At 38.3% G+C, this 18,499-nt stretch overlaps 3 protein-coding genes across 5 annotated transcripts; 1 reads left to right on the top strand and 2 right to left on the bottom strand.

Annotated features, from left to right (window-relative positions):
- Nucleotides 1–269: 269 nt before the first annotated feature.
- Nucleotides 270–4,792, bottom strand: pdrg1 (p53 and DNA-damage regulated 1). Of its 2 annotated transcripts, none has more exons than XM_053653547.1 (5): nucleotides 4,688–4,792; nucleotides 4,531–4,612; nucleotides 3,446–3,520; nucleotides 3,270–3,350; nucleotides 270–1,661 (listed from the first exon to the last, which is right to left on the bottom strand). In XM_053653547.1, exons 1-5 carry the CDS (start codon nucleotides 4,763–4,765, stop codon nucleotides 1,579–1,581), a joined length of 399 nt encoding a protein of 132 aa, XP_053509522.1. In that variant the 5' UTR covers nucleotides 4,766–4,792; the 3' UTR covers nucleotides 270–1,578. The 2 variants fall into 2 exon arrangements, with proteins under 2 accessions (XP_053509522.1, XP_053509524.1); XM_053653549.1 differs by having other exon boundaries at nucleotides 4,537–4,612.
- Nucleotides 4,793–6,308: 1,516 nt separating this feature from the next.
- On the bottom strand, nucleotides 6,309–10,704 carry fam217bb (family with sequence similarity 217 member Bb). 2 transcript variants are annotated; one of them, XM_053653171.1, is made up of 4 exons: nucleotides 10,219–10,704; nucleotides 9,106–9,181; nucleotides 8,246–8,292; nucleotides 6,309–8,157 (listed from the first exon to the last, which is right to left on the bottom strand). In XM_053653171.1, the coding sequence occupies exons 1-4, from the start codon at nucleotides 10,317–10,319 to the stop codon at nucleotides 6,999–7,001; spliced, it is 1,383 nt and encodes a 460-aa protein (XP_053509146.1). In that variant the 5' UTR covers nucleotides 10,320–10,704; the 3' UTR covers nucleotides 6,309–6,998. The 2 variants fall into 2 exon arrangements, with proteins under 2 accessions (XP_053509146.1, XP_053509147.1); XM_053653172.1 differs by having other exon boundaries at nucleotides 9,106–9,143.
- A 261-nt stretch (nucleotides 10,705–10,965) lies between these two features.
- ppp1r3db (protein phosphatase 1, regulatory subunit 3Db) lies at nucleotides 10,966–15,757 on the top strand. The gene is made up of 2 exons (XM_053653616.1): nucleotides 10,966–11,020; nucleotides 12,000–15,757. Exon 2 carries the CDS (start codon nucleotides 12,226–12,228, stop codon nucleotides 13,153–13,155), a length of 930 nt encoding a protein of 309 aa, XP_053509591.1. The 5' UTR covers nucleotides 10,966–11,020; nucleotides 12,000–12,225; the 3' UTR covers nucleotides 13,156–15,757.
- Nucleotides 15,758–18,499: the final 2,742 nt, after the last annotated feature.

Raw genomic sequence — 18,499 nt, 5'->3', positions numbered from 1 at the left:
CAACACATTTTAGGAAGAATGTTGATTTGAGGTTTTAAATCGCTCCCGTTATTGCTTCACCACACAACATTCCTTCTGGATAAAATTATATTGTGGCATCCAAAGCCTAAAGCGGTGATTTGTGGATAAAGCAAAACCCACAAATAAACATATAAAAACCCACAATAACTCCTTCGTACAGTGTGTAACACTGCTGGTATACTGCCCCCTGGTGGCTGAATGCACTCCGGTACACATTCTTCATATATGATAGAAGTACAATAACACTATTTACATAATTCATCCTTTATTCATTCCCAATTAACACTCCTGTCCAAAGTAAATCAAGATTCTGTATAGCTGTAGAACTGCCTCTACATTAATATCACCACATCGAGTTTGACTTGACACATTTACATCAGAAAATCACTGCAAATACATAGCAAAGTGTAAAAGTTTGTGCCCCCTCTTTCGTTTCTGGTTGAGTAATTGAAATAATTTACCACTATTTTGTTTACTTTTAAATCTACAAAACATAATGCTGTATCTAACAACTCAAACACTGTGCTAATTAAGGAATAAAACACTCCATGTCGTGTTGTTATAGGAAACTAAATCACCAACGGCATGGCGTGATGAAGTGGAGTTACTATTACCACCTTAAAGTTGATCATTTTCCTATAACAGCAAACCCTGAAGCATTTTATTCCTCTTATAATCATAGCGATCTTTTTCAAGGATAAAATTATTATTATTTTTCTTTTAATGAACTTTGTAGCAGTTTGTTACATACTGTATAACATTGTGGAACATCCATGAGACAAGATAACTGTTGTTATTACATACATTATAGCAACTATAAACTGACGTTTCTTCAGCAACTTCTCAGTCTTGATGTTAATAAGACACACACGAAAAAAGCAGCTTGTCATGTGACTAAAAAACTGCAAAGTCATCCGGCCTGAAGACTTTCCCATAGAGGAAGTGTTACAAAGCGCGGACACTGTGAACTCCTTTTAGAAATATAACGTCTGCTCATAAATAATTTTTTAAAAACTCTTCACCATATTGACAAGTACACATTTTTACTATTATTACTGTCTGCGATTATGTGGAGCATATTCCATACAAGTCCTAAAACTCAAGCAGTTTGACCTTTCCTAGCGCTGGAGAAGGTGATAACAGATAACAAGAGAAACACTGTTGAAAGACACAGCCAAAGACTGGAAGAAAAATAACTTTGGGGAAAAAAATATATCAAAGGGATTTGCAAGAACATCCAAAACAAACAGCAGGCACATTTTTAACTCAGTCAGAAATATCACACTGGATGTTTCCCTCTTTTTTGACCTCAGGAACATCTGTAAATATCAATGTCTTGTTGAGGTCATCGTTTCCCAGTGAGGGCGTGCAATCTTCCACACTCAACGCTATCAACGCTGTGCAACAATAGTTTGCATATACGCTCAGAGCATCCCTGCAGTGTGTATGAGTGTGCAGTCGAGTATTTTCACTAATCGTTGTCGTCACGTTCATGCGATTCTAACCACCCCTCATCACTCTTCTTCCTCACGTTTTAACTCTAACTCGAAGCTGATGTTATCGCTTCAGGATGCTATTCATAGCCTTGAGTTCATCGCCGGTCAGCGGAGACAGGTTGTATCCCTGGAGTTCAGGCTTCCCTGCAAAAGAAACCAAAGGTTATCACTGCTAATATTTCTGAGAATGATCATTAACAATGTGTGAGCAGTTAACACCGCACTCAACTTTAGGACATGCAATTTCCTACAAATGTGCTTGGAAACATTCTGTACATCCAGTGACATATAGCCAACTCCAGAATTACTGGGACTGCCAAAATTAATAAATAAAATGAATAAGGCAAGCACCGGGTTTCATTTTCCAACCTGGATGTGGAGAAGTCTATTTCTAAATACTTCCTAAGAGCATTTATAGTCCTGTCCAAAACTCTTGGAACAGCAAGGCCAATTCACTTCTTGTGGGGGTTTTATTTTTTTTTTTTTTTGAATTTGGGTTTGAAATCAAAATATGAATATGAGAATTTGTGTTTAGAATTTCAGCTTTTACTTCCTGGTATTTATATGTAGATGTGTTAAACGACATGTAGAACAGAGCACATTTTGTAGGTGAGAAAAAATATTGGAACATATGACTGACAGGTGTTTCTTGTTACCCAGGTGTGTCCTGTTAGATTGACTTTTCAAACAATAAATAGCTCTGAACATCTACTCATGGTTTTAGGCTTCAGTTTCACCTGTGAAGACTGCATTTGTTGTTAAAAAGGATAAACCAACATGAAGATCAGAGAGCTGTCTATGGGAGAAAAGCAAGCCATTTTGAAGCTGAGACAAGAGGGAAAATCAATCAGAGGCATTGCAGAAACATCGGGCATAGCCAATATGACAATTTGGAATGTCCTGAAAAGAAAGAAATCACTGGTGTACTGAGCAACAGACACCAAATGGGTTGGCCAAAGAAGACAACAACAGCTGATGACAGAAACATTGTGAGAGCTGTGAACAAAAACCCAAAAACCCCAGTTAGATACATCACCAACAACCTCCAGAGGCAGGGGTGAAGGTATCACAATCCATCGTCCGAAGAAGACTTTGAGAATAGAAATATAGAGACCATACCACAAGATGCAAACTACTCATCAGCAGTAAGAATCAGAAAGTCAGATTGGAATTCGAAAAGAAATACAGAGACGAGTCACAAAAGTTCTGGAACCAAGATTAACCTCTAGCAAAGTGACAGGAAGGCCAAAGTCTGAAGAAAGAAAGGATCTGCTCATGATCCAAAACACTCAAGCTCATTTGTGAAACATGGTGGAGGTAGTGTCATGGCTTGGGCTTGCATGGCTGCTTCTGGAACATTCTCACTAATCTTTATTGATGATATAAATCATGATGGTATGATTTACAGGAACATTCTGTCTGCCACTTTACAGAAAAATGCATCCAAATAAATCGGGAGGAACTTCGGTATGCAGCAGGACAATGATCCTTTACACACTGGAATTTAGTACAACTTATCATGCCACAAAACTTTCATTTTTGGGGTGTCAATAATACTTCACCAATGTTTAAGCAAATGTATCTCTATTTAAAAATGCAAACATTTTGCCAAACAAAAGGTAAGTTAGAATTAGTACTCATTCTCCTGAAGGGTGCCAATAATTCTGGAGCTACTCCTAAACAAGGCGGCGTGATGCTGTGCATGTTATATTAATGCGCATTGCTTTTAACATCACTGTAAGACCAGAATACCTTGAAGGTCATTGAGCCGGTTTACTTTTGCTTTGAGACCTTTCCGGAGGTCGTTTATCTCCTGCTCGAGCTGCTCTTGATCTATTGAGGAGAAAATAATAATAATAATAATAAAAAATGCACTGAGTAAGCGTTTCGTGAAACAGGGCAGGATGTGTTATAAGAGAATGGTTTACCTTTCTGAATCATGGATTTGGTGCTCTCCTTGGGGAATTTAATGAACATGTTCCCAAAGCAAACCTTGACTTTGTCTGTAATTAATACAAATGAGAATGCTGAAATTGCCTGCAAATGGACTAAATGATTTATACCACAGCGCTGCTAAATTCTTGCTTCTGATTGGTCAGAAAGTGTTGATTCATTTTCTATAACAGCAGATCTGACAGTAGTGCAGCTGCAAAACTGTGTTTTATATATTAATACGCTTATTATAACCTAAACAAAAAAGGAGACAAGTCATGTAATCACAATATTTTGAAGTTTTCCGGGAGAAGACATTTAATTGAACACTTATGGAAGGAGTCTCCACTTTCACTTTGTAACAGTAACGCTGCGTCTCAATTCGCCTACTATTCGTCCTAAATAGTGTCCAAGCTTACAAATAGTTTGTCCCAATTCGTAGGATGAGTATCCAGAGGTACCCGGATGGTTTTTTAAATTTATTATTGTTTAATTTATTTCAAGAAAGAGAACAGGACGATGAGGGAGCAACTGTTTATAGTTGTAAATGACAACAGGAAATAACTTTCATGGCGTTCCACAACATTAAATATAACCATAAACGGATAAAAAAAATTGATGCGTTGGTCATAAATGAAAAGAATTTTTATTTACTTTTTAAATCTCAGAGTCGCTGAAAAATTGGTGTGGTACAAGAGGAATAAATGCTTCAGGATGTGCTGTTTTAGGAAAATAAGACACTTTGGGGTGGCCACTGTAACTCTGCTTCATTAGCTGATTATTTTTCCGTAACAACACGTCATGTTTTATTCCTGATATAACACTCTAACGTACAATTTTGTTTTACTTAAAGTGATTTTTTTTAAAAATGAAACCAGAATCTAACAACCGAAAATGATGGATTAATTTGAACATAACTATTGTTATGTTGTTATGTTATATCATGTTGTTATGTTATATTGTTAGGTATTATGCTATGTTATGCAAGGTCAATGGAAGAAAACAACGTTATACAACAAATGAAGACTCTGACTTTTAAATAAAACATAACCAGACGTTTTAAAATCTTACTGTTTCGTACAGTTACCGTTATCAGAACCGTTGTTCCTCAGAGCATTCATCGCCTCTCGGTTTCTGTTTCTTCTTGCGTCCAGGTCTACAATCTGCGGTCAGTGGATGATAGCTAGTTTAGCTTCTAGACTCAAAATCAGAATGAATATTCGCACTACGGCTCATACCTGCTGTTTGTCAGCGAGCACATCTTCAGCAGCGACTTCTACCTCAGTCAGATAATCCATCACTCTCTGGGAATCCATCGTGCTGTTCCTACATGAAGAGTTTGCGCCCTGCAAAATAATTCCGCCTTGTACAGGGAAACATGACATTTGTTCAAATGAGTTCCGCCTAATTTTCAGGGTGTCCGTTTAGGTAAGTAGTATAAAGTTTAAGTAGGATGCATCATAAGTACAGCATCGTAGAATTAATGTATATTAATATTTATTTATTTATTCCAGACCACGATGAGCAAGGAATAACGTATCTAAATAATTCGACTCATAAGAATTTGTGTACTGATTGAAAATGGTGGACATATTAAACAAGTTTAGTAAATAAACTCTTTTTGTTTTGCCTTTTTTTATTTTCTTCGATGATGCTGGACACCCGGTAGAGACACAAAGCTCTTTTTTTAAAACCCATTCAGATGTGAAATGGGTTTAAAACCATATGTTTAAGTTCCTGTTGATGATCTAAACCTGGCTGCAGCATCAGGACCCGCCACTAGAGGTCACTGGTTGCTGTTCTATATTGCAACGCACTAACACGAGTCTGACGATAAACCGGTATGCCGCGATAACGACATCTAATATAGTAATATGGGTAATCCTCAGGTTCCCGGTCTTGGAGTACTCCTTGTCCTGGAGTTTTACTATTTTCTCTGCTTTAACACAGAAAATAGTACTATTCATTTAATGAGCTGATTAGTTGAGTGTTAGAACAGAGACAACACTAAAACGTGCAGGACCAGGGTTGGGAACCTGTGCGTTAATGTTATACTGTACTGCAATACATAATGATGTCACAATAAATAAACGAATATAGACTATGAGAGGAATAAAACATTTTGTGACGTGCTGTTACAGGAAAATAATCAACATCAGGGTGGCAGTAGTAACTCTGCTTCTAGCTATTTAGTTCTCATGATAAATATCATATACTCAATTTTATTTTTGTAAAGCAATTCCAAAAGACACAAATGGTTATACTGTAATTTTAATAAAATAACCATAATTAACAACAACATCCAGCAATAATAAATACATTTTAAAAATTACATTTCTTCTTGTGCTGAGATTCAGACACAGTGTTCTAAGTAAGATAAAGTGACTTATTGGACTGTTTAGAGTTCTTATAGAAAAAATATTTTCAATATTTAAATAGAGAGGATTTTAAATAATAAATATTGCTGAAAACTTTGATAGTTGCACCCTATAACGAATTATTTCCGACCTCCTCAAAAATAAGTGAAATATCAGAATGATTCAAATAATGGAAGACAATAACCTAGATATATTTAAGCAATATTTACATATTCTAAAGTAATATTAAATGCATACTAAATGATACAGAAAATATAAACAATTTAAAAAAAGGAATAAATGAAGCAGGGTAAACATGCACTGACTGTAGGTAAACAGAGCAACAACCACAAGATGCTTAAAGATACTTACCAGCATACAGTAAATTATACCAATAAACAAAATTATATCAATTTAAAAAACTGTTTTTTTTTAAAACAAAATTCTGTAAATGCAATTTGTATGCAATTGGAGTGTGTAGAATGTTGTGTGTACTCTTGAATACTGATTTAACTTTAACTTAAATAATAAAATAAAATAAACAAAATTAAGTGTATTTTTAAACAGAGAGAGAGAGAGAGAGAGAGAGAGAGAGAGAGATAAATAAGTAAATATGTGTGGAAAATGAATGAGACTTAAAATAACAGTAAAGTAAATTACAAACAGTAGCATTCTTGATTTCTTCAGGTAATCTTCAATAAGGTAGAACCTTAAAGCATTTTTGTCCCTCTAGGGGAAACCTTTAAAATGTAGGTTGTATGTCGAAAGCTCTAACAAAGGATTTTCCAATTTGACAGGTTCCATAACCCGTTTATGAAGCGGAGAACCCTTAACCAACCATAGAACTTTTGAGAAATGTTCTGTATGAGAGTAGAATACCATTTATGTAAAGACATTAGCTTCCATAACTTGCCAATTATAGACAGAAATACTGTACATTCTTTTTATATATATATATATATTTGAATCCTGTACTCTTAGAACAGGTTCCTCTGGGGGTTCTTCGTGAGGTTCTTTGTATAGTTAGAGATTTTTAGCTTCTTAATATGGTTCTAGTTTGGAAAAGAGTCAAACATTCGGTTTCTTAGAATCTTTAAAGTTTCCCCAAAATGGGGAAAGCTGGAGAACCTTAGTTTAAGGGTTCTAGTTCAGTTGCTGGTTTTTATATCTCCATATTAAACTGTTGGAATGATTATTGTGTATCAGAGATGGTTCCTAGAAGGTTCTTAGGAAGTGAAGAACTATCCAAATGATGTTTGGATGAGAATGTTCGTGTCATTTCTTGTTCCTGAAAAACAAACCTGACATGCTTGTGTTTCACAGCGAGCTTTCCAATGACTGGTTCTTTCTCAGATCCAGTCACACCTACTGATTTTGAGTCTGTTACATGGTGAGTTTCTGTTCTTCTCTCCGGTTTTGTTCTTCTACAACCATCTTTGCTCTCGTTCCCACAGGAGCGGCTCCTTCCCCCTGAACTCTTTCTCCTCGGAGGATCTACAGCTGAAGGAACGTTAATGTTAGGATTGTGTGTTGGTGGGTTCCGGATGTTTCCAATGGCCTGCATGCGTTTCAGATGGTCCAAAGAAGAATCGCTGAGTCTGTTGAGACGATGAACCCGAGTCTCACTGCTGCTCCTCCTAGAAAGTCCACTTTTTTCTGTCAGCGGATGTGAGTGGTGAGGGTACGTGCATACGGAGACAGAGCAATGGTTACAGCTTTGTGGATGGACAGAAGACAGTAAGGTGAAGGGGAAGGCACGCTGACACTGCAGGATGCTTTTCGGGGCACTGAGGCTGGAATGTGTTCTACGCCGTACAGTCCACATGGACTTGCTGCTCTCCTCGTGCAGCGTCATGATTTGCCGCCATTCTAGCTGCAGAAGTCGGTCCAAGTATCTCTCAAACTGGTTGACGGGTCTCGAGCGAGGGACGTTTTTACCATCCGTGTTTAAATACACTGCCAGCTCTCGGAGACTCCAGGAGTTAAAAGGCGGAGGCAAGAAGTCAGGGTAGCTGTCACGGGAGACGCCGTGTGACCTAGACGGAGCACGTGAAGGTTGGAAGTCAGAGGGATCGATGACTTCTTCTCGTAGGTGAAGCAGTGGAGGATCGGTGGCGGACGCAGGCTCTGGGTGCCTCTCCGTGTCTGAAAGGTCGCTGCCGCTGTCCGTGACCTCATGTGTCACTCGTACAGTCGACTCGTGTCTGTGTGCAGGGACAGGAGCCAAGCGGGACGGCATTGTGTCTTTTTCACTGCTTTGCCGTGGGTTCTGTCTGTAGCGTCTTTCCAGCGGATGATTTTTTATGGAAGACACCTTGTGCTTTGGCTTGCTCAGGATCTCTCTTGGATGACTAAAGAACAAAATTTTGCTCTAATATTCGAACACTAAAACACTGAATATAGAAATAAATAATCATTTAACATAATTAAAAATCTCACATAACCACAGATGTAGATATTGTCTTCATCTCTCGTGCGTGTAATCCCTAAAGGGGGGGAAATATTAATAACTGCAGATATAAATGACAAATTAAAGAACTTGTGTGAGAAAGGTAACAGGTCATGCAGCACTGCCAAATAGTGATTCTTTTGCTTTCAATTATCAGTTTTTGGATTTTTGACCATTTCTGGCCTAACTAGAATCCACCAACTACTTCAACAACCTATAATAAATTCAGTTCTCTTTCTCATGATTCATATTCCAGATAAAATATCAGAATGTTTTTTTTTTTATTATTTATTAAATATTAAATTATATAGACGCTTATGTCCAAATAGTCACATTATGTATTTCCATTTACAAACATTTGCTTAGATTAATAATTCATGTTAAACAGTTAATAGTTTCCTGCAGTTTTATCCGGCACTGTTGTTTATGTTTTCTTCATTTAGTCCGGCAGATCCGGGGTCTATCTTGGGAACACCGGGTGTGAGGTGGGAATACACCCTGGATGGGATAGCAGTCCATCACAGGGCATGTTTATATTTTGGTGGCACTTTATGCAGTAAATATGTACAGTACATTATTTATGCCAGAAATATATAAGCTAGAAATGAATAAACATTTTTGCCATGTGATTCCAAATGACCACTGTCATTAAAATTGAAAACCTTTTTCCTTCTCATGTACATTGTCAACTGTGTTAAAAGACTTTCCCAATATATCTGAATTCACCATATTTTTATATATTTTTTAATACATTTTATATATATATTTTCCCCCTTGGGTCACTGTGACATGTAGAAAATGTAAACTACATGCTCCCTAATGTTTATGCAGTGTACAGTAGGCTACTTACATTCTCCATGGCCAAAGAATCTTTTTCTTGGTCTTTTTCTGTATTTTGAGGCACATTAGGGTTAGTGTTCCTCCGACTGTTAATAAAACAACATGCAGTGATTACAGGAGTCTGTGTTGTAATAATATATTGCATTATAATAATAATTGACTAATTAAGACCCCATGTATTTTCTGTTCTGAGTATTTGTTCTGACTATTTATTGTCCTGAGTATTTATTGCCCTGAGTATTTATTGTCATGAGTACTTATCATCCTGAGTATTTTTGTCCTGAGTATTTACAGTCTTAAGTATCTATCCATCCATCCATCTTCTATACCGCTTATCCTTCCTTCAGGGTCACGGGGAAACCTGGAGCCTATCCCGGGGAGCATCGGGCACAAGGCGGGGTTCACCCTGGACAAGGTGCCAATCCATCGCAGGGCACAATCACACATTCACACACCCATTCATACACTACGGACACTTTGGAGATGCCAATCAGCCTACCATGCATGTCTTTGGACTGGGAGAGGAAACCGGAGTATATTGATCCTCCCAAGTATTGTCCTTAGTATTTATTGTCCTGCCTATTAATTGGCAAGAGTATTGTCCTGAGTATTTATCGTCCTGTATATTTATTATCCTGAGTATTTATTGCCCTGAGTATTTATTGCCCTGAGTATTTATGATCCTGAGTATTCATTATCCTGAGTATTTATTGCCCTGAGTATGTATTATCCTGAGTATTTTTGTCCTGAGCATTTATCATCCTGTGTATTTATCTTCCTGAGTATTTACATTCCTAAGTATCTATCATCCCATGTAAACCACTTGAAGCATTCGTTGTGTTGAACTATTTCAATTGCTTTTCTTTTATTTGTTCATTGTAAACAGCTGAAAGTCTGTAAATATTGACAATAAACCTAATTTGCAATGGGGGTTGAATAAGTTTGAATTCAACTGTATATGGAGAACAATAACAATAATAATAATAATCACAAAAACATCTGACTTGACTAATAAACAGAACTCAGATGGATGAAACAGAGTCGGGATGGCACGCGCGAAACCAGGCTGTACCTGAAGGAATAACCGAAGTACAAAAAAAATAAAAAGACAAATGGATCTTACCTTGAGGCGGATCCTGAAGCTTTCCTCTTTGCTCGGTTATTACATGTTGGGAGATGATAGTGGTCATTGTGCCGAGTCCTGTCCTGCAGCACTGTTCCCATCACTGTCTCTTTAGCTGTACAGTACAGTCCTGCTTATTTCACATTTATAGCTCTCCGTGCGCTATAACGCACAGACGCGCGCGCAGGCGGAGCGCGTTTTCTTAAATACTGACAGCCGCACATACCCCACCATTAATCACCATTCCCTGTCATCACTCTGTTGTAGATCTGGACCTTGTTTACCTGCAATGAATAATTCAACCCCGACCAGATCATTTATCCGTAATGAGACACTTGAGCTTAATTAGTCAGTGTGTAGGAAATACGTTTTCTATTCAGCCGCGTCACGAGCTCATTTCCTGACAAATCTAGATTTTAATTATTGCTATCTGTGCACGCGCACGTAACCTAATCCAGCTGTTGGATGTGTGCCGCGCTGCTTTCTGGGAAATGTAGTTCACACCATGTGATCGGACACTTCATCTGGTGCGACTCACTAAAATATGCTATATCATGTAGACTCCTTTGAAAATTTTCCGTCACACAGTAGATCATGTGTTATTTATAGCAATGAAGGCAGTCTCTTCACCAGCGCCTTGATCTAATAATAATCCTTATCACTGCTGGGTTAAAACTACACCTCCCGGTGGGATCTCTTTCTAAATGTCAGAGGTGGTTTATTCTGCATGTAGCCGGAATTAAGTCACTGCTGTATACGACGTGTCAATACGCGCGTGAACGACAACTGCGTTCTTCACGAGGTGGGTTTTTATTGTCACGTGCAATTTAGAAATCTGCTTTGGAAAATAAACTGCTTCCTCAGGATGTGGAGATAGTGAGCATGCATGAATGCACGGGTGTCATGGCTTGACAGCTGGAGCTGGAAAGAGGGATGCATCCAACGCTGCTGGTTTTAGTACTGTGTAATATCTCCTTCTGCTTTGTTTAAAAAAAAAGTCAACTGCACAAGAGAAGAAAATGGACTGAAATTATGTGTATCATGTGGAGAAACTACTCACCGATCCTCAAACAGAAGTCATTCTTATAATAACTAACTGTTTTTCATGCAATTGTAGTTTCTCTCGAAAAAAGATACACAGGAAAATGTTTTTGCAGTACTGAAGAATATTTGGGGGGTGGGGTGGGGGTTATCAATTGTCATCTGTGAGAGAACATTTATTTTGCTCACACAAAGGAGCAATTTAGAGTAGATAATCCTCCTGCATGTTTTGGGGAGGTGAGAGGAAACCGGAGAACCAGAGAAGAACCCTGGAGATGTGAGGCAGCAACTCTAAATTAAATTTAAGCAAAGTATTTGGGGGAAAATGGAAACCATATAATACTTTTTTGATCTGCATGATTTAGTTATCTATATAACAAAAAATACATAACCAGCTCAAAATACCATTGAAACAGAGCATTGAAGTATGTTCAATTTCATATTAAAGAGAACTTCAAAGAGTTTGCATCAGCTTCAATGTAAGACTGAGAGCATCATTAATTTCAACCTGGCTGCTCCTGCCTGGAGGTTAATATTCGGGTGTAGATGGATCCTTCAGGATGATAAGGATCCTAGAAATATACATCCAGATAAACATATGAATGGTTAATCAGCTTTGCAATTAACTTTTTAGTGTCGTGAATGGGGTGTGCCAGTATTTTTAAAACTAGTATTTTTTTAAAGAAAACCTACATTTGAAAACATCCATCCATCCATTTTCTATACCGCTTATCCTACAGGGTCACGCAGAACCTGGAGTCGATCCCAGGGAACATCGGGCACAAAGGTTAGTGGGTGCACCCTGGACAGGGTGCCAATACATTTGAAAACATATTTTGTTAAAAAAAAAAAAAAAAACTATACATTGTTTTGATATGTTGGTTATTAATTTGTGATGGATTTTAAGTCTACCCATGTTGGAGAAAATGAAGGATAAATGATCAAATCTTTAAGTTTTTTCCCCTAATGAGGTATTTGTCATATCTCAAATCTGCAGTAATGATGTCAGTGTCTAGCAGTAATCCGTTTCCTGGAGAATCACAGCCGACGTTTTTGAGCGCTTTCAGTAAAGTGTCCCAACCTGCCAGGACCATCCGCCTCCGTGACATCTACAACCCTCAGCCTCCACCTCAAAGGAAACCGGTGGCAATAAGACCCCCGAGTCCTCGTTCTCGCCCTCATCCTTCTCAGCGTCTCACCCGCCGGAGCTTCTCCTGTGAACCTGAGCCGAGAACCATCATGAGGAGAAGAGCGCACTCTCTCCCTCCTTCAGACGAGACGACGACTCACAGGTACTCGCAAGTCCGATTCATCGACTGTTTGGGCGTCGAGCTGGAACGTGTAAAGTTTTTCCAGGCCGGCGAAGACCCCACAGTTCCAGATCACGTCATAAACAGGTTACTAGCCAGCTCTGAGCTGGCATATGGGAAACATTTAGAAATCTCCCTGCCGTTCTTTCAGCCGTTTTTCCCCGAGAACATTGGCAGCGAGCCTGATTTCCTGGAGCGTCTATATCATCGGCGTGTTTGCCTCGAGCAAGTCCACTGCTCGGAACTGGGGATCATTGGAACAGTGCAAGTTCTTAACCTGGCTTTTGAGAAACAGGTCAGCGTACGGTATTCATTCACAGACTGGAAAAGCAGCACTGAGTGTAAAGCATGCTGGGTTTCTACTGTGCACCGAGATCATGTGGAATCAGATGTGTTTCACTTTCGCTTGCCCGTGCCACCGTTCATCCTCAAACCTGGAGCCAGTCTGGAGTTTGCCATCTGTTACCGCGTCCTCGGTACTGAATACTGGGACAACAACGACGGACATAACTACAAACTGGCCTGCCATACTTACAAGCTGATCGTGCCTAAGGAGTGCGAGGACAGCATGGTGCACTTCACCTAAAGCCATCAAGAGCTATAGAATTTCATCCTAATTTCATCACGCTCATTTTGTGTCAACTGACTCAGATTTGTATTTATTTTTGTACATTTGAATGTTAATCTCATGATTTAATCCTGCACCGATGAGGTTTGATACTAGGTTCTAGATTTTAAAAGAGTTCTGCAGTCGCATTCAAACTCATTGTTTCAGCCCTTTCTGTTTACTGCACATTACATTTCCCCTTTTTTTTTTTTTTTATAGTTGTAGCAGTTGTCGTTGTCATTTCCTCTGTGTGACTTCACTCATGATGAATTCGGGCTTTCTCAGCTTGCAAACACGCTTCAGGAATTTAATCACTCATACGTCAATGGCTTGTTGATGGTTTTGTCTATTTGTGTTGTACAATGTATCTAAGGAGGTTTTCCAATAGAACAATATGTACTGTGTAATATGTATGTGTATTTGCAAAGTAATTTTGTGTTTTAACTTTTAAGTCTTTACTTATGGGAGCACTATGGGGTCATCCAGGGGAGCACAAAATGGCCGTGGTTTCTAACATAACTCTCTCTCCCCTGTCAATCAAAGAAACAATAGCCAGTCATGTGTCAGCCTTCATCACTGTTAACTGTTATATGATAGGGTAGATCTGGCTGGGGGGTGGGAAGTGGCAGGCAACAAAATTGGGAGAGAAATACCATTTTTACCATGAAAAACGCTACTATGTAGAGGTTCCCTATTAGAGACGGTACCAAATTGAACCCTTAACTACTGAAAAGTTCCCTTTTCTATGTGTGGAGTTGCCATTGCTTTGTTCAATCTTCTCTGGCCTCAAATTTACCCAGAGTGCTTTTGTTTTACGAATAACTTTTGTAAAACTTTTCTGAACTCCTGTATTTGTGTCTTTTCACCACAAGGTGGTGCTGCTGTGTATGCTGGGTTGTACTATTATATAAAAGATTCCATCTAGTACCCATTTCAGATTGTCCCTCAGGTGGAATCCTAACTTTTTTTTTTAAACCCTACAATAGAGTGTTTCTCTTTCAAAAACGTTCCATGTAGAGCCCATGACCTAACCTCAAAGTCTATATAAATGTACATCAGGCTTGTAAATGTGAAACTTTGTTATATCAGTAATAATTTAATTTTTTTACATGAAATTCTGTCTGAAATCATTGTACTTTGAACCTTTCTGAATACGTTCTTCCTAACTGATGCTACCTTATCAAAGTGGGAAAATGTTTTATGTAGAACTCCACAACATTTAGAAAGCTAGAACTGCTAACCAGCCAAAGAACCCATGAAGAACCTTTTAGTAGACTTTGTAGAACCTTTATTTTAATGTTTTATTTTTGTTTGTTTGGTTTTTTTTTTTAAGTGAAATGATATGTAATGGGATTGTACTTGGACCCTTTTTGAATTATTTCTTTCGAGAACCCTCTGTTGTACAGTTCTAAAGAGGAATATTAAGGGTTTTCGCAGAGGGACAAATTAAAAAAAGATCCCTTTAAGTTTCTAGATGGAACCTGTATAGCAGTTGAGATGACCTAATTAATAAATTTTATTTTTTTTTAAACTCACTAAGTACCTGTCCTAACGGTTCTTTGGTGTCCCTTGTATATAGTGTATATTTGGGATAACTGTTAAGTGCTACAGGTTCCTTCAAGCACCCAAAAGGAATCTCTGGTTTGTCTGTTTAAGGGTTCCCAAACAAAAGGGTGCGGTGAAACCTGATCTGAAGATGTGAAGATGACCTAATCAAGTTTTTTTTTAATCTTTAAAATGCCTGTAAATACATGTACACATGAAGGTTCAATGTGACACTCTAAGGGTTCTTTGGGTTTTTTTATTTGTGGAAAATATTTGATATAAAACCTTTAGGGTGTCACATTGGACCTTTTTTTTTTTTGCTAACAGTGTACATGTACTTACATGCATTACTATAATTTCTTAATTAATTAGGTACAATTACTTTGATTAAGTCGTTTTCACTGCTACAGGTTCCATGTCGAAACCCAAACGAATATTTGGGTCCCTCTGAAGGAACCCTTAATGGGACAAACCAAAGATTCCTTTTGGGTGCTAGGTGGAACCTGTAGTAGTAGTAGTGAAGATAACTTCAGGGTGTAAGAATAATTCAATTCAATTCAATTTCAATTCAATTTTATTTGTATAGTGCCTTTAACAGTGGACATTGTCTCAAAGCAGCTTTACAGAAACATATAAACACAGGATACAGATTTTAAGCGTGTGAATTTATCCCTATTGAGCAAGCTGGTGGCAACAGTGGCGAGGAAAAACTCCCTAAGATGATATGAGGAAGAAACCTTGAGAGGAACCAGACTCAGAAGGGAACCTATCCTCATCTGGGTAACAACAGATAGTGTGAAAGTAAAGGAAAGTTCATAATGGTTTTTATATGAAGTCTATTTCGTTGAACTAGTCCACTGTTCACTAAAGGAGACCTGAGTGTAAAACTGCATGTGGTAATTGCAGTCCTAAGGCCATTGCAGCAACCGTAGTCCCAGCAACCACAGTGAGAATGTCCATGTGGAATAACTCTGCTTCATATCGGGCCACATGGTTGATTATTTTCCTATAACAGGAATAATCCCGTAATTACATAATCCCTATCCGGGTATAATCCGCATACTCAAGACACGTATTTAGGGTGAAATCCCCTTAATACAGGAAGCAGGAACTTTCCATCAAACCGGAATGAGAAGTAATAAATAATAAGCATTTTTATAATAAGTAACAAGTCACTGAACAAGATCTACTTCTCTGCTGCTGTTCCTAAAAGTTCATAGGCTATTTTTTAGTTCTTATCACATTTTTACAAATTAAAAATTATTTATAAAGATAAAATAATGCTATTATTCTAAAGATAATTTAATAACAGTGGACTGAAAGGGCTTTTTTCCTAACAATTGTATTAGTAATGTACACAGTATCTACTGCTCCTTCTCATTTTTTGCATATTTGCACTGATCTGGTGAACCTGCAGTGTATAGACATAATAGGTTCATTAGTTTAGCGTGGTCTATACAGAGCATTTGAATCTTTGCTAACTGAATCTGAATCATGCCTGTGATATGGTTATTTGGAGTACGCTGACAGTAGATTGTTAAAGTCTGACCTCCGTTTGACCGGCTGTGATTTCTGCTCCACTGTCCAGCAGTGAGTCGATTTTCTTTCTCAAGTGAGTCATGAGTCTTGATGTTGACGGTGTTTCCCCACACAAATCTTTCCTGATCTGGATAAGTGGGGAAAGATTTCAGTTCCAGGCTAGGTCAAGAGGTTCAACAGGATTAAAAGTTGTGCTTGCTCAGATATATAAAAATAGAAGCAAAAATATAGACCAATCGCTGAGGCAATAGAGTTTTCGACTTTGTAGAGATCTGGAGAGCGTGAAGGGCACAACTTGATGATTTACATCATTTTCATCCTCAACAAACCATTCGGTGCCCTGTGCATGGGGGTGGAGTCATTCCAGAAGAGACCAGGTCCATTGGGAAAGAAATGTTTCAGCATAGGATAGAGGTGATCAGTCAAAAGAACTGTAGATTGTAATGTGTGTAGTGACGCTTTGTATAAAGGGACAAAAGTGAAGCCAAACCATGCCAGCAAAATAAATAAATGCCGCCAGAGCATAACAGAGCAACTGGAAATGTCTCGAATAACGTCAATTTTATGAGCTATGTTTCGTTAGGACGTTATTATCTCAAACATCTATAAGATTTTTATTTGTCATCCATCAGTATATAATATATTGGGTTAGGCAACTCTATCTAATCTGACTCTAATAACTGTCTAATAATGTGCTTGGTAAACATCTATTTATTGTCTCTCATTTTCTCTGAAACCATCCACAAGCCAGTGTGAATGTATTCCTTTTTTCAGTTCCTCTTTTTCAGGTCCTCGGTTCCAGAAACCTGTACCAAAACAGAAGGTGGAAGTTTGCATTACTTACATTGATATATTTGTCCTAATGTATGTATTGAAAGAAACAAACACATTTTAGTGGTTAGCACGTTTGCCTCGCACCTCCAGGGCTGAGAGTTCGAATCCCGCCTCCCTCCGTCCTGTGTGCTCGGAGTTTGCATGTTCTCCTCATGCTCCGGGTACTCCAGTTTCCTCCCCCAGTCCAACGACATGCCCTGTAGGCTGATTGGCATTACCAATTTGTCCATAGTGTGTGAATGGCTCTGTGAGTGTTTGTGATTGTGCCCTGCGATGGGTTGGCACCCCGTCCAGGGTGTCCCCCGCCTTGTGCCCCGAGTTCCCTGAGATAGGCTCCAGGCTCCCCTGCAACCCTGTGTAGGATAAGCGGTACAGAAAATGGATGGATGGATGGATGGATGGATTTCGACACTAGTGACAGTCTTCCAACAAAAAAAAAAAAATTTTGTTTTATCTTTTATTTATCCCAGGATGCGCTGTCCTGTTAAAACATTGTTCAATCTAATTTCAAAGCATTCAATGGATATTTATCCAACCCAACAAAAATCTTCAGTTACATTTTGTTCATGGGAAATTTCTATGGGTGCCAATAATTGTGATTGTGTGTGTTTTAGTGTTTTTGAACTTAATAGAACAGATTTATGTCAATTTACTTCAAACTTGAATTTCTTCCATTGCCTCATTACATACAGTTTACAGTCTAGAGAAAGCACATACAATCCTGCACACACTGCGAACTCTTGCCATTACCTTTGTTTCTTCTGAGCGTTTGTGTTGTGTTTGATATTCTAGTATCTGAACCTTGCATTGATCTTTCAACTTACCTTAGGATTTTAAGCTAATGAATATTGTTGTTTTCGACACTGGCCTGTTTCAATTCTGATTTCTGGATTGTGGCTTTGGATTTGTCATTAAACATCTCGCAATATCTGTTACAAATATTTTCAGTGTAGAAAGTATACAATCAGTCCTTGTTGATTGAAATGGTGAATTTCCAGATGTAACGAGTCAGTATCAGAAAGTTTTTTGGGTCGATTTCTGCCCACGTCTCTGTATAATGAGCTGACTGACCCAGTTAAAAGAACAAAGAAAAGACGTAAGTCATACGCATTAGCTTTAAAGCCCTGTATTGATATTAATCACCTGGCTACGTGTTTCCTGTACGAATGAAGACAAAGGAGAAGACAAAAGACTTAAATGTCAAAGCTATCACAAACACGCAAACAGTAAACAGCATGTCTGCGGTGTTTCGTCGAGCCTCCTTTTTGCGTAATTGTAGGTTTGTAAATTAAAGACTCGCTGAGACAAGTGAACTGCAATGAGAACACAAATACAAACACACAAACCCTGAAAACATTAGTCTATTTCATATAATTTGGACTCAGACTCAAACAACACCTTTGTT

This window comes from Ictalurus furcatus, chromosome 21 (genome assembly GCF_023375685.1).
Source record: "Ictalurus furcatus strain D&B chromosome 21, Billie_1.0, whole genome shotgun sequence".
Taxonomy (NCBI): Eukaryota; Metazoa; Chordata; class Actinopteri; order Siluriformes; family Ictaluridae; genus Ictalurus; species Ictalurus furcatus.
This window is presented reverse-complemented; position numbering and strand designations above follow the sequence as displayed.